The 16,627-nt window shown below is 44.0% G+C and overlaps 1 protein-coding gene across 1 annotated transcript in view; it reads left to right on the top strand.

Annotated features, from left to right (window-relative positions):
• Positions 1-7,841: 7,841 nt before the first annotated feature.
• Positions 7,842-16,627, top strand: part of LOC137334730 (protein FAM180A-like) — a 37,923-nt gene continuing 29,137 nt past the window's right edge. Inside the window, exon 1 of the mRNA XM_067999641.1 lies at positions 7,842-8,061. Within this exon, the coding sequence (XP_067855742.1) occupies positions 7,986-8,061 (76 nt within the window). The 5' untranslated portion in view covers positions 7,842-7,985. The remainder of the gene's footprint in view (positions 8,062-16,627) is intronic.

The following is a 16,627-nucleotide window of genomic DNA, read 5'->3' as shown; positions in this document are numbered from 1 at the left end:
AACAGCGTCCAGTGACCAAAGCTGGAACCTTCAGAATTTGGACAGCTCAATACTGCACCAGACACTAGACTTACCCACTGAGACATCACAGTATAATTCAGTTTGCAAAGGGGTTTATTTCACTCGGCTGAGCCTATGGGGATTGTTGCATGGATTCTAACACTTGGGGTTCTGGCCTCCCACCCCATTTCCCTCCCGCTGGCCCCATTTACCACCTTTCCCCAGGACTGCCTGATGGAATGTAGCGGTAGGCCAGGGGTAGCTGCAGTAATTCCCCAAAAATGCAGTAGAGGCTTTCTCTCACACCAATTTGGCCCAGGCTATTTATCTGTGGACCTCGGTCAACCTACAAAACAGGATCACCTGCCATTTTTGGGGCTCTTCTACCCTTTAAGGTCCCTTGCCACCTCTTGTAGTGATGCACTAATGTCCCCATTGCAGAACCACTAGAATTTTCTTCGTGGCACTGATGGGTCCCTTCTTGGCAGTGGGAGCCCACCGTGTATGGGTAATGAATTTTGACTCAAGCAAATGGGTCAGAAAAGTTTGTTTCTTACTATTAATTGATAAGTGTGTTATAGAGAGGGTGCATGTTTATAAGTGTGGGGTGTGGTACAGAGACTGCTGTGTTAACAGTGTGATTTTTTTAAATTCAGATTGCGCATCTGTGTAGGAGTGATCAGAAGTTGTTACAAATTGCAGTGTGTTAAGAGTTATTTATGCCCATTGTTTCCAGGCCAATTAATCTGATTGTTTTAATCCCCTGCATTTTTTTAGGATTGCATAATGAGCTATCGGCCTATGCCATCATTGAATTAAACCTATTTTAGCTTACTTTCAGATCAGCTAACAATTTCTACTTAAGGAATCGTACGTCACATTGAACGGTGTCTTTAATTTCATCTCATCCAAAAACCTACACCAGTCCTTCCTTGAGTGCATACAGTAATCATTCTTTCCCAGTGCGAAGCCTTTTGTTTTTTCACCTACACCCCATCAATAACAAAATGTCACAATTACAGTTGTGTCTTCGCTCAAGCCACAGAACACATCAGAACTCTCAATGAAACATACAAAGCAGTTCTTCAACAATCTAGGAAATCATGCTGCACAATCATCCCAGCAATTCATAGAACCACAGCATCATACAGTGCAGAAGGAGGTCATTTAGCCCATCCATCCAATTAGTCTCACTCCCCTGCTTCTTCCCTGTAGCCCTGCATTTATTTTCCTTTTCGAGTAAATATCCAAAAATTCTCCTCATCTCCCAACTAATTCTTTTGCCAATTATCTTAAATCATTGCTTAATTTTATGTGGGGTAATGATTGAAGAGCTGATCATTTCTACTCTTCAGGCCACATGTATTTAAGACACATATGTGTTCATTCCTTTGGCCAATACATCTCTGATCAGCTGCTCCTCCAGAATGTAGCTGAACAGGGCAATAGCTTCAGAAGCAAACATATGATTAGTGCTGGCTTTTCTAATTCGTAACAACTATTCAAAACACAACCACAAACCCAGGGTAAACTCAAACTCTAGCCACACAAACATCACATTCAAATGATGCTCAAAAATCAACAAAGTGAGATGCAGAAAAAATATTTATACAGTCAGGTTCCCTTCAGTAAGCCCACAGTCACCTGCAAAAGGTATTTTTATTATCCACAGGCTCATAGAGATGTGCAGCAGACTCGCAGATAAATTATCCAGTGATGTATCAATTGATACCATTTCAAAAGCTGGCCAGTTTACCCCAGTGGCTCAGTTGATAAAGGTAATGTGTAACTGTGCCACACATACTAGAAGGTCCTGGGTTTGATTGCTGAGCTGAGTTAACTATTCTCTGTTAGGGTGGTAGTAGGGACATTACTGTGTGGATTCAGCCATTTACCGGATGAGGACCTGCAGTCACAGTCATCTGCCCACACTGTTATGTCTCTGGCTATGAAGGTGACCATACTAATAATCATCACCTGATTGAACTAGCACCAGATAAGTTCACCCTTTGCTGTCTGGATCTAACCTCTATGAATTATAAAGCATGACATAAGTTCACATTCTATTTTAATACAACAAAGTCCAAGTGAACACAAACCAACCTACTCTTTGCTGACACTATCCTGCCCCTGGGTGACTAAATGAGACTTTCTTTCACTAATTCTACTGCTTCTCCTAGCTACAACTTGAGGACCAGTATCGTGAGAGATGGTTGGTTTCTTATTTTCTACAAAAGGATCATGGGACTGAGGTGGCCCTCCTCTCATGGCAGCCTCCTCTCGATAGAGAGCTGCTGCTGGCTGCATCTCTGGAGCTTGTTCCTGGGCAGCCTGGTGTGGTTCCTGTGTTCCACTGGCATGGTGCTCTGAGGGGGAAGGCCACAGGTCAGGCATGTGCTGCTGTCCTGAGAGATGGCATTATCAGGCAGATCAACTTCAGACATTACGTTTCCACTGGGTCCTGAATCTGTGCCCCCACTGATCAGCAGGATGGCTGGTCCAATGTAGAAATCAGATCGTTAAAACCCTGAGAGACAGCAGCATGCACTGTGGGAGCTGTCTATTCTTTTCCCTACTGCCACCAGAGCTACAGTCTATGCATCCATGGACTTGGAGGTACCGACTGGTTCCTGGCTGCACCTTAGATTGGGGTCTGCTGCAGATGCCGATGAAGCGCCCACGTGCTCGATGTCTGCAACCAAGAAAAGCTTTGCTGACGCTGCTGCAAGTGAAAGATGTAGATTCAAAAGTCATCCCGTCAGTTGCTGCACATCTTCAGAGACTGACCCCAAAGCCAACGTATAGTTATGATGTTCCTCGAATATCCTACTCTTCAGGTGGGTATACCTGAGTTCTGGGCCCTACGGCTCGGAAGCCATGGGCAACTTCGACTTCATTATTGGCTGGGAAAGTAGCACATCTTCACCCATTCCCCACCCCTCCGGCTCCTTCATGTTCTGTGAATCACCCTGTACCACCTCTTCACCAACACTATTTAATTTACCTGAAAGTATATGAGTTGGTGTGTGGGATGAAGAAGCAAGTGATGCAGGGCGTTGAGCTCAAGATGTTTGGGGCAGAGGATCATGTAGCAGGAGATCTCTGCTGGAACTTGTGGGTGGGTTTGAGTCCAAATTCATGTCCTTCACCTTCCTCTTCATCAACTGCAGTAAAGGAGGGTGCAAGCTAAGACTGGGTGACCATTACTGCCAATGAATTAAGGAAACAGACAAAGGGGTGGAAGTCTGTGGCTGTGAGATTGAGCAAATTTGGTGAAGATTCACAATTGAGCCATGTATCATGTGACATGGGAGAGTTGAAATAAGAAATGTGGTGGTATCATCCTGTTAAAGTTGAGCAAGGGAGTCTAGGGTAATGTATGCAAGAAATTGTTGTTAGGGGAGATAGGTGGCCATACTGTAAGATCCCAAGTTAATGCTCCCATTAACCAGGGTGCATTGTGATGGGTTAGTTGTTCAGCTGTTATTTTTAGAGAGTGAAAAGTATGCTGATGCCCAGGGTGCCCAAGGAAGAAAAGGGAGAGTGGCTGGTGGTTTACCTTGCCTATCCTGGTCAGGTCATTTAACTTTTTCTGGTACTGGTCTGCAGTCCAGGGGGTGCTAATGCCACCTCCCTTTACATAGCATGAGTGATCATTTTGGAAAGTTTCTTGCCATGGACACCCTGCACTCTGTCTCTTCTCTATTCTATTTCATCCAAAAGAGTTTGCAGGTTAGACTCTGGAATTGTGGCATCTTCTTCTTTGCCTATATCATGCTCTTGTCCCTTATTTGCCTACCTCTGCCAGATTCTGCTCTGTTTGGCATTCTTGCAAAATGGCACGAAAAAAGTCATGAGATGTTCAGTCAAGCTAGCTGACAATCAACTCGCAGATTTTCCTCCTTACCTGCTGTTCCCTCAGCTTTCTACTGCAGTCTTCAGCTGGAACTGGCTCCTTAGAGGCTGAACTTTAATTTCCACACACCCCAGCACATTACTCCTATTTTACAAGGGTTTTATGTCAATCATTACTCCAATGGATATGCAAATGAACTGACCTACGAAATTCTGTTGTAAATTCCTCTCCAGACCATTGGCAGGCACAACTCATTTTCCACTGGTGTAAAAACAGTGCAAATCCGTACGTGGAATTTTTAGGCCATTGCGTTTTTGAGCAGCACAATCTTGCAGACACACAAATGAAAAGTACTTGAAAGTTCTCAGTTCAGGATCTCATTGTTTTAAAGATACCAAGAATGATCCCTTTAAATGGAAACAAGTTGCCGTTTACTGATAAGTTATTTGGTTTAATCAGATATTCGTTTATTTTGAAAGCTGTTGTGCTAATGACCCTCTTTGGATCTCAACATCCCAGATGCACTTTTGCATACTGGTCTAGCACTTGGATGTCCAAAATATGGCTGGTGAGCTCCAGCTCTGTGCCCCATAAAATCATGCTAACTTTGTAAGCTTATTCACAGACCTGGAAATTTCTCAGTGCTGCTCACTGATTGGTGGATAAATGCTAAATCTGAACACCAAGACCTGTGAGTATCATTGATTTAAACTATCTATGTGGCCTTTGAGGCTCCATGGTACAAACCTAAGTGGCCCAAAGAGACAGAATGGACATACCTCGTCTATGGTTTCTTATTTTTTTTAAAACAATGGAGCAGCATATTTGAGCTGCAGCTTAAGTCATGACATGCTCATGTCCTGCTACATTCCCCATTTCTATCTCATACCTCAGGTTGGCGCACTTCAGCTTTCAGAGAAAAACAAGTGAATTGTGGAATTGAGATAATCCCAAGACAGTAAAAAAAATCCTGAAGTACTATGTAATAAAAAGGAATGTAATCTAATCAGTCACCTTAAAGCGACGGCTTTGGTCATAGGCTTTTATTCAGGACTATTTTTCGGTTCTACATTGTTTGTTGAGTTCTCAGCTTTTTTGAAGCTGTTTATCAGCTTTTACCATTTTGGTAGGTTGGCGTGTATGGGCACTGCATTTGTTCGTGAGCCTTTGGGGAGCACCCTGAATTTATTAACAAACATTGACGGTTATATTGGATGTGGTGATGTGTTAGAATTTATTAAACGTTGTCTTGGGTTGTGTCGGGGTGTACTGGATGTTGGTATTTAAGAATGCTTCGATTTGCTGTCGTGTCAATAGGTTCATCCTGGATTTTCAGAAGCCAAGATAATTTTTCAAAAATTCCTAGAGCTGTAGGATTTTTGGCAACTTGATATGTTCATTCTTGTCATCTCAAGGGTTGAAGTTTGCAAAGCTTTATATAGTCCAATAAAATCAGATGTTTCTGCCGTCAGGCTCGTCATTCAGACTGCTTCTCATTACTGTCGGCTTTTGTGTGGTTGAATTGTGTAAGAAAACAAGATGTGCTGAAATACTGTGCTCATTACAATGGATTTCTGAGTCCAACTGTCTGATTTCAAAAAAAGTCATTTCTTGTAATGCTGCTTGTTGTTCCCATAATGTGGTCTGTAAAATAAATACTCAATTTTTTCTCTTCTTTTCTGAAGCCACTAACGCTCAGTGGGATCAGAAGTAGGAAACCTGGCTAATTGCTTTCCCCCTCCCAATCCCAGCTCAATTGTTATGTCAGATGAGATAATCTAACTCAGCAAAGACTTGAGCCTAGAAATTGGATCATGCAATACCCACATTTCGGGTGATAAGCGGGCACCAAAGGGTCCAATATAGCATGCAGCGTGCAGCATTTATTCCGCAGTGGGAGAGCAGCATATGCCAAATTGGTTCGGCCGACCCAGAGTTATCCAGGGCGCACGCCTTTTTTTTTATTCGTTCATGGGATGTGGGCGTCACTGGCGAGGCCGGCATTTATTGCCCATCCCTAATTGCCCTTGAGAAGGTGGTGGTAAGCCGCCTTCTTGAACCGCTGCAGTCTGTGCGGTGAAGGTTCTCCCACCTGAAGCTAGCATTAGGCCCGTTTCCTATGAAAATCCAGGATCTAATGCTGGTTTCAGGAATAACTTTCCCATATTCGATCGCAGAATTCCAGAAGGCCAAGTAGAGATTGTGCACCTTAGTCATAGTCATAGAGAATGTCATTGGTGACTTCGGTTAGGGCTGTTTCAGTGCTGTGAAACCTGAATGGAGCGATTCAAACATGGGGTTGCCAGAAAGGTGGGGCAATGATGGTAGTTTTAAAAGGGAGAAGGACAGTACTTGAGGAGAGGGAACCGTTTACAATGCCAGCTAGCATGGGACCAGGAAGGAAAGTTGGGCGGTCAACAGTTTAGTGGGAATGGGGTGAAGGGAGCAGCAAATGCGACTTGTGGAAAAATGAGCTCTGGGAGGGCATGAGGGGAAATAGGTTGAGAAACTAGAGAAAGACACAGGTTCAGGGCTAGGGTGGGGGGGAGGGCGGGGGGTGAAGGGAAATCTTGGGGAAGGTTTGGCTTGCTGGGCAAGGAGAAGGGAGAATGCGGAAGAGGCAGCTGAATGGTTGGTCTCAGTCTTAGTGACAAAGAAGCCCGTGAGATCCTCGCACTTATTTTTTGAGGTGAGGGTGGATGGCCAGGGGTGAGAGGTTTAAGAAGATGGTTCGTCGTGGAGAAGCCAGGGGTTCTCGTTGCTTTCCAGGATGATCCTGGAGTTGTGAACGGTTTTACAGAGGAGCGCAAGGAGTGATAGTGCTTGATGTGATCCAGGCAGATATGGCGATGGATGGCTAAACTAGTTGTGTGCCCCTTGGACTTCAGATTGCAAAGATGGGGACCATGGGAGAGAGTAAAATTTTTAATAGTCATCAAAGGGGAGGTGAAGGAATGGTTGAGCAGATCGACAGCTGCAGAAGTATCACAATCAATGGAGGGTCAAAGGCTAGGCAGCTGGCAGCTTGAAAGTACAATTGTAAGTGACTCGGGGAAGATTTTTTTCCAGGTGCAGACACAGAAGGAAATGGGGTTGGAAGGTGGTAGACGGATGTGGATGGTGATGGGTAAAAGGAAATAGAGAGGGTACATGAAAATTCAAGGTCAAGGGAGTGTCTGTAAATATGAGTAGGAGAGTTTATATGGAGTGAGAGGTTTAGGGAGGTCAGGGGGCAGTGAAATCAGTGGAGAGATGGCAAAGGGAGCTGAGATGGAGATTGAAATAATCGAGTATGTGGATTTGCTCAGTGGAGAAGCTGAGGGAGGAAAGGAGGGAGGATATCTTGGTGGGGCTTGTGGGCAGTAGAAAGATGATGATTTTAAAAGAGAGGCAAGAGGGGTGGAACAAGGTGAGGTGCTGAAAGCAGGAGAAGCCACCTGAGAAGTAGGGGGGAAAGACCACGGTGTGATTTGGAGATAAGAGTCACACGGTCACTGCGGCAGTTTGGACGAAAGAGAAGGGGATACAATTAAAAGATTAAGCAGGAAACGCGAGACCATCTAGTTGAGGTTGAAGTAGAGTTGAAGAAGTAAGTTTTCAAGGAGGCTTTCGAAGATGGGAAGAGATCTAGCAAGGTAAAAAAGTTTATTAGAAACTCACGCTTATGGTCTATTAGAAACTGAAGCGTTACATGCCATTGCCAGGATCTGGAATGCAAAGATTGCAGATCTGTCTACTCTTACAATATGATACACTGCAATAGAGATTGCCCGCAATAGTCTATGTAATAATCTGTAAAATACCTACTTGACTGGGCTCTGGAGTGTGTGAGAGAGTAGCGGTGTTGGTGTGACTGCATTGTATGAAAGTGACTGTTTGTGTGAGAGAGAGGGAGTGAGGGAGAGCAGCTGGTTGACACGGTGACAGCACACATACGTATTGCAGCCTGCTGATGTGTACCAGATGTTTTTGAGAGTCAAGGCAAGTTTACAGAGAGCCACTGCAGTCGATGTACTTAAGGAGCTTCTAAGAGACTTTCAGACTCGACAGAGCTGTATTGTATTCTCATACATTACCACCAAGAAGTCGCTTCGATTCAAACTCATACGTTAATTGCTCCCTTGGGAAAATGCAGGGGAGAACTCTGATCCTGCTGATATTTTCCACCAATGTTTGTGCAACTGCACTTCCCAAGAGGAATAAAGGTAAGAGCAGTGGGAGTGAAATAAAAAATAACTTGATTTAATTGAGAAAAGGTAAGAGCAAAAGTTTGTTAAAAAGGCATTAGATTATACTGCAGGAGAACTGTTTGCGTGTTGGGGGAATGGGGATATTGGGGTGGAATTTGACTTGGGCAATAGTGAATTAGCACCCATTTTACACTCTGCCCAATATTCGTCAACGAATATCAGACGGAGTGTAAAATAGGCTCCTTTTGTCCTACAGCCCAAGTCGAATTTCACTCCCATTCTGTCTGGTTATTCATGTGTGTGCCCGTGCTTGTGTGTGTGTGTTTGTGTGTGTGTGTGTTTCTTCATGTGTGTGCCCGTGCTTGTGTGTGTGTATGTGTGTGTTTCTCCATGTGTGTGCACATGCTGGTGTGTGTGTGTTTATTCGTGTGTATGCATGTGCCGGTGTGTATGTGTGTGTTTATTCATGTGTGTGCACGTGCTGGTATGTGTGTGTGCTTATTCATGTGTGTGCATGTGTCTATATCTGCTTGCATGTGTTTGTGCTGGGGCATATGTGTGTGCACATGTCCATGTGTGTGTGTTAAATGTGTGTCCGCACGTGTCCATACCTGTTGGGTAGATCTTGACTTTGTGCCATAGTGTAAAACGGGTGATAGCGAATCGGCAGCCCGTTTTACATCTCTCCCGATTTTTATTTCATTGAAGTCAGAGTAAACATTTTAGGATAGACTGATCCATCAAATCTTTGAGCAGACTTCAATTCCAGGACACTGGATGTGCTGCTTAACATTAAATGATGGTTTGCTCATTGTATTATAAAGACAATATCTCACAGTTAATAATGGGCTAGGAGAGTGTTTCAAAAGCAAGAAAGAGCTGTAATTACCATTCTGAGGTCTTTTTTGCATGTGAAAATAAGATAGTGACACATCACTATCCATGTGTTTATTCAATATTTTCTGTGCAATTAAAGGACAAAAATATCACATAAATGAACCATTATTAAATTGTACATGGATATATCAATCTTCTTAAGATTCCCTTCAAAGCACAAGTCACTCTTCCTGTTGTGAAGAGTTTCATTAGCTTTCTTCCTTTTGGCTCTAAAGGTAATAGCAGGATCCCTCTCTGTGTGAGCAGCTTGTTGTGTAATACATGCATTAAAAGCCACAAAGTAGTGTGCAGACGATATGTGGTGGGTATATTTTTATTCTTCTCCATGACCGACTGTGTTTTCAGTAAATGTCTGGCATGTGACAATGAGTCACTGGTACGAGAGGCCTGGGATTGCAGTCTTGGATCGTACCTCTGCTGGGTTGACACAGCTGTTTGAGAATGTTGTGTGAATTCTGTCCCTCAGCAGAGGATCACATACGTTTTGCGATCTTTAAAATGTTTCTGCTGATTGTTAGCTGACTAAGGCCGAATGTTGGGGACTAGCTTTAATTTTGTTGGTATACTTTCCATTTAAACTATTATTTTGTCAATAGTTCCAATGTTTTGAATGGATTTTAACTGCCAATAAAAGGCTTCTTCTGGAAACAGGCCCTGTTGAGTAATCCTGGTTCAAGAATTCTTGAGATAAACAAGTACTGGTGAATTGTCTGCCAGCTGGGTGTCTATGTCGTTGCGTGGAGAGCCCATTAACGTCTCCTCCCCTCCAAGTACAGTAGGGCCAATTTTAACTCCTGGGGGGGAAGCTGGCAGGAGCGGCAGTAATCATACATGGGAATGTGAGTCAGAGGCCTAGCAGATTTTAGCTGCCGGGCCTCATTTGAATCCTGTCAGTCAGCTGCTCAGCTTGTACCGGTGGAATGTGGCAGCTGGCTGGCGGGGAAGGACAAACATTGGGTGGGCCCAGAGGCAGCTCGCCAGCATCGGAAGAAGCACGCAGCAAGGTAAGTCCAGGAGAGGGGGTGTTTGCAGGGTCTCTCCTGCTCCCCTAGGTCCCACTAAGGATATTTTTTTTAACTTACTTTAGCAGGCAGCGCTGACTTCCTGACAAGTTTGCTTGGCAGGGAGGCTGCAGCGGGCACCGTGCTCAGGAGCGGATTAAAATTCCATCCAGGTCTATCTACGTCATGGGACCCAGAGTGCATTTATTAATGAGGCCTCCATTGGAGTTTGGCAGGAGCCCCATGCACTGCCAAAACCAACATTAAAATTGAAGATTGGCAGGAATGAAGCGGAAAATGGAGCCATTCCCTTATAGCTGCTCTCCTGCTCCATTTAACTCCAGAGCTAAAATCTTCCCTTGTATCATTGTTCATCCTATTTGGAATGGTCTGGCCAGTGAACCTATTTTTTATTGTTTGTGCAGTCTGCTCAGCCTCCCCCATGCCGTCCAATACAGTAACATTATCCACTGTGCTCCATCGGGTGTATGGAGCCTCTAGATTAAGTTTCCATTGGAGACCTGAGGGCCATGTGAGGTAAGGCCCTTTGATTCTGTGCTTCTCATTCCAAGCCATGTACAGCATAGGCTTCCAGCACAAAGAGCTCTTGTATTTCACAAGACATAGTTCCGCAGTTAGATACCATATGTGGCATGGTATCTAACTACTCAGCATGATTATATGACAAATTAACACATTTGTAGCAGCTCCCCCATGTCTGTGACCTGTCTTGTTATTTATGTGTAAACAAGCTGGCAATGATGCATGCACGATCCATACAGCATTAGATGATAATAAATTGCTCGTTTTGCCTTTTGTGCACTGTACATGTACATAAGCTGACATTGAGATACACACAAAGGTAAGTATGGATGAAAGGGGGCATTTGGCCTATCTACCTCACCCTTCTGTGGAAAAGCAGAGTCCTCCCATCACATCACCTAACTGCCTCTTGAATAAATCCAGAATTCATACCCTATCCGGAAGAGCACTGCAGGTATTAATCACATTTAGGTGAAGAAGTGCTTCCTGACATCAGTCTTTTATCACTTTGTACCTATGTCTCCTTGTACTACACATACTTGAAATACTGGCCCAGAATTTCCTGGAGACTTATGCCATTGTAATGGCACATCTATGGCATAGGGCAAGTTTCACAGTGCAAAACAAAGAGGACGTTTGGCGTAATTGACATACGCCATTACTTAAGACATGCCATCATTTCCTGGGACTTTTGCCCCGTTCTGTCGTTACCCTCTCCAAAAGAGGTGAAAAGCTCATTATATTGGCTCTACCTCGAATAAAATCAATGGTGATCACATATTTCCTGAATGAATGCTACTTATATCACCATTGCCACATTATGGCACTGGTGGACTGGCAGGGGATGATTTATTGCTCCTCGATCGGTTCCTTTAAACATACTTCCAATGCTCGCGTGAATTATTTATCACCAGCTTTAACAACAGCAGTTGGGCCGCAAGCATTGCAACTGGCTCAGCCTGTGCTCGGAGAAGCAATTAAGAACAATGTTCGCTTTATCTAATGGTATTACTTGATCTTGCAAATTTTGAAAGCAGAGCATATTTTTTCTGTATCATCAAACAGGTGTCCTCCTCGGACCTCTGAAATTTAAAAATCCTGACCATCGTCTTCTTCTTCCAAAGTGCAGTTTGCTCCCCATAGTTTGTATATGTCACTGGGAAGATTTAAATGTTGTTTTCATTTCTATAAGATCTCCTTAAATATATACAAAACCCTGAGGCTACAAACATAATTAGCAGTTTCACAGTCTTAAGATAGGATAATTTTCGAAAATGGACACCAATCTAAAGTTAATGGTTTGCCAACCAATCAAACCAAATGATGGAAAGGCTATAAATAATTATTTGCTTTACTAATGTATATTTTAGCTTAATACAAATATTTTTGAAGAGAATTTATTGACCATTCGAATTACTAATAATGTGTTATTATAATATAAGGAAAGTTGTTTTATTACATCGCATTGGATACCAGGCAGCATTCTGAGGAACATAGGAACAGGAGTAGGCCGTTCAGCTCCTCAGTTCCGCCATTCAATCAGATCATAGCTCATCGGTAACTTAAGTCCATTTACCCGCCTTTGATCCAGATCCCTTAGCTTTGAATATTTTGTAAATGAAGAAAAGCACAACAGCAATCTTACCACGAAATTTGAAGCTGGAATTTGGTGCTGCAGAGAAATATCTCAAAGCTTGTACATTATTTGAATAGCTGTCATTATCTGTCAAAAGCTTTGCTCAAAAATGCTGAACAGATAATTATGTTTTAGACGTCTGTGGGATAATCATTAAATATTTTCCAGTTAAATTAAAGAGCTAGGTTTGAGCTTTAAGTAAACATAACATTGATAAGATTATCAAGAACAAGGCTTGTGGTTCACAGCCGGGAGGAGAGGTAAACTATTTTAGTGCAGATGCATTACAGTAAGGATTAATTAGAAGCATTTAATATCAATATATGAAAGTTTAACAACCCCTCGTCCTTGTTTTATGTTGGATACTTTATCATTTAGTTGGGAAGACTTGTATTTTTTTTTATTCATTCATGGGATGGGGGCGTCACTGGCAAGGCCAGCATTTATTGCCCATTAATTACCCTTGAGAAGGTGGTGGTGAGCCGCCTTCTTGAACGGCTGCAGTCCGTGTGGTGACGGTTCTCCCACAGTGCTGTTAGGAAGGGAGTTCCAGGATTTTGACCCAGCAACGATGAAGGAACGGGGATATATTTCCAAGTCGGGATGGTGTGTGACTTGGAGGGGAACGTGCAGGTGACATTGTTCCCATGTGCTTGCTGCCCTTGTCCTTCGAGGTGGGTAGAGGTCGTGGGATTGGGAGGTGCTGTCGAAGAAGTCTTGGTGAGTTGCTGTAGATGGTACACACTGCAGCCACGGTGCGCCGGTGGTGAAGAGAATGAATGTTTAGGGTGGTGGATGGGGTGCCAATCAAGCGGGCTGCTTTGTCCTGGATGGTGTCGAGCTTCTTGAGTGTTATTTTGAGTGGTAATTAAAGGGATCGTTCCTCAAACGCTTGAACACTGAGCTGTAAAGTTTGTCTTTGTGGAGCCTGAACGCAAACGATAACAATGTTCCTCATTTGTAAATTTTAATGAGTTAATCCGAAAGTGTTTGGGTCAAATCTCGGAGATATATTAACAGTTTATTCAAGTGGATGAATAATGCAAGATTATTCAAATGATCAAAATCAGAATTGATGCTGCAAACATTGGGCGTTGGCTGAGCTGTTTATGATTCATCACTGCTTGCTACAGTGTACTCTAATTACAAAAGCAGGAAATTTTGGAGCATGTTTGTAGCGATGAGATCGGCACATAGAATGGCGGAATTTACGGTGTATGTCGCTGATCTCGCTATTGCAGGAAATTCTGAGCCAGTGCTTCAGATTTTGGATTAAACCTTTTCCATTGCACTTAGTACCTTATACACTTCTTTAAGGTCCCCTCTCATTTGCCAGCTTTCTAGGCTGAAGAGGCACCAGCTTCATTAACATTGAGCTAGCGAGCTGCAGGGAGCCAAACGCACATCTAAATGCTTGATGGATTGAGGCCTTCCAACATGTTATGGCTGCAGCATGATGGCCTCAGATATGTAGAAGTGAAGAATGTGGTTCTGGCTGCACAACAGCAGGACTACTATGCATAGGCCATGCCTGTAGGGCAAGCAGCTGATCTTGTGGTTTAGCAGGAGGTCAGTTAATTTAAATAAATTCTATGTACCCCTGTCGCCTATTGTCTGAAGCACTGGGAGTGCATTATGGCAGGGGGGGGTGCATTACTTTAGGCAACATGGAAGTCTTTAAGGGATAATGGGAAAAATTAAAGGGATACAGGCACTTAAAGGTAAAAGAGTTGCATGGGGAGAATATTTGATTCTTACATTTTTTTTTATATCTTTAAGTTTAATATCTTAAGTTTTTTTAATATACTTGTCAGTCATTCCAAAGGCTGAATGAGGGTGAGGGAACAAAAAGTGACTTGCCAAAGGCAACTGATGTCTAAACCTGAAATGGAATGTGTGGCAAGTGATGGGTAGATCCCAACCCCCTGTTTGATTGCTGGAAAAATGGATGTGCTACTGCGTGAAATCATAGAATCATATCATCATAGAATCTTGGTAAGGTTACAGCACGGAAGGAGGCCATTCGGCCCATCGAGTCCGCGCCGGCTCTATGCAAGAGCAATCCAGCTAGTCCCTCTCCCCCGCCCTTTCCCTGTAGCCCTACAATTTTTTTCCTTTTAAGTACTTATCCAGTTCCCTTTTGAAGGCCATGATTGAATCCGCCTCCACCAACCCCTCAGGCAGTGCATTCCAGATCCTAACCACTCGCTGTGTAAAAAAAGTTTTTCCTCATGTCACCTTTGGTTCTTTTGCCAATCACCTTAATCGCTGGCTTTTGAGCCTTCTGCCAATGGGAACAGTTTCTCTGTCTACTCTGTCTAGACCCTTCATGATTTTGAATACCTCTATCAATTTTTTAAAAATTTGTTCATGGGATGTGGGTGTTGCTGGCAAGGCCAGATTTTATTGCCCATCCCCAGTTGCCCTTGAGAAGGTGGTGGTGAGCCACCTTCTTGAACCGCTGCAGTCTGTGTGGTGAAGGATCTCCCACAGTGCTGTTAGGTAGGGAGTTCCAGGATTTTGACCCAGTGACGATGAAGGAACGGCGATATATTTCCAAGTCGAGATGGTGTGTGACTTGGAGGGGAACGTGCAGGTGGTGTTGTTCCCATGTACCTGTTGCCCTTGTCCTTCTAGGTGGTAGAAGTTGTGGGTTTGGGAGGTGCTGTCGAAGAAGCCTTGGTGAGTTGCTGCAGTGCATCCTGTGGATGGTACACACTGCAGCCACGGTGCGCCAGTGGTGAAGGGAGTGAATGTTTAGGGTGGTGGATTGGGTGCCAATCAAGCAGGCTGCTTTGTCCTGGATGGTGTCGAGCTTCTTGAGTGTTGTTGGAGCTGCACTCATCCAGGCAAGTGGAGAGTATTCCATCACACTCCTGACTTAGAACATAAGAACATAAGAAATAGGAGCAGGAGTAGGCCAATCGGCCCTTCGAGCCTGCTCCGCCATTTAATAAGATCATGGCTGATCTGATCCTAACCTCAAATCTAAATTCATGTCCAATTTCCTGCCCGCTCCCCGTAACCCCTAATTCCCTTTACTTCTAGGAAACTGTCTATTTCTGCTTTGAATTTATTCAATGATATAGCTTCCACAGCTTCCTGGGGCAGCAAATTCCACAGACCTACCACCCTCTGAGTGAAGAAGTTTCCCCTCATCTCAGTTTTGAAGGAGCAGCCCCTTATTCTAAGATTATGCCCCCTAGTTCTAGTTTCACCCATCCTTGGGAACATCCTTACCGCATCCACCCGATCAAGCCCCTTCACAATCTTATATGTTTCAATAAGATCGCCTCTCATTCTTCTGAACTCCAATGAGTAGAGTCCCAATCTACTCAACCTCTCCTCATATGTCCGCCCCCTCATTAACCGGGATTAACCGAGTGAACCTTCTTTGTACTGCCTCGAGAGCAAGTATGTCTTTTCTTAAGTATGGACACCAAAACTGTATGCAGTATTCCAGATGCGGTCTCACAAATACCCTATATAACTGCAGCAATACCTCCCTGTTTTTATATTCGATCCCCCTAGTAATAAACGCCAACATTCCGTTGGCCTTCTTGATCACCTGCTGCACCCGCATACTAACTTTTTGATTTTCTTGCACTAGGACCCCCAGATCCCTTTGTACTGCAGTACTTTCCAGTCTCTTGCCATCAAGATAATAAATTTTTCTCTGTTTTTTCCTGCCAAAGTGCATAACCTCACATTTTCCAATATTGTATTGCATCTGCCAAATCTCCGCCCACTCACCCAGCCTGTCTATATCCCCCTGCAGGTTTTTTATGTACTCCTCACTCTCTACTTTCCCTCCCATCTTTGTATCATCTGCAAACTTTGATATGTCACACTCAGTCCCCTCCTCCAAATCATTAATATAGATTGTAAAGAGTTGGGGACCCAGCACCGACCCCTGCAGAACACCACTGGCCACTGACTTGTGCCTTGTAGAAAGTGGAAAGGTTTTGGGCAGTCAGGAGGTGAGTCACTCACCGCAGAATTCTCAGCCTCTGGCTTGCACTTGTAGCCACAGTATTTATGTGGCTGGTCCAGTTAAGTTTCTGGTCAATGGTGACCCCCAGGATTATGATGGTGGGGGATTCGGTGATGGTAACGCCATTGAATGTCAAGGGGAGGTGGTTAGACTCTCTCTTGTTGGAGATGGTCATTGCCTGGCACTTGTCTGGCACGAATTTTACTTGCCACTTATCAGCCCAAGCCTGGATGTTGTCCGGGTCTTGCTGCATGTGGACACGGACTCCTTCATTATCTGAGGGGTTGCGAATGGAACTGAACACTGTGCAATCATCAGCGAACATCCACATTTCTGATCTTATGATGGAGGGAAGGTCATTGATGAAGCAGTTGAAGATAGCTGGGCCTAGGACACTGCCCTGAGGAAGTCCTGCAGCAATGTGCCGGGGCTGAGATGATTGGCCTCCAACAACCACTACCATCTTCCTTTGTGCTAGGTATGACTCCAGCCACTGGAGAGTTTTCCCCC

Source organism: Heptranchias perlo, chromosome 18, assembly GCF_035084215.1.
Source record: "Heptranchias perlo isolate sHepPer1 chromosome 18, sHepPer1.hap1, whole genome shotgun sequence".
NCBI lineage: Eukaryota > Metazoa > Chordata > Chondrichthyes > Hexanchiformes > Hexanchidae > Heptranchias > Heptranchias perlo.
This window is presented reverse-complemented; position numbering and strand designations above follow the sequence as displayed.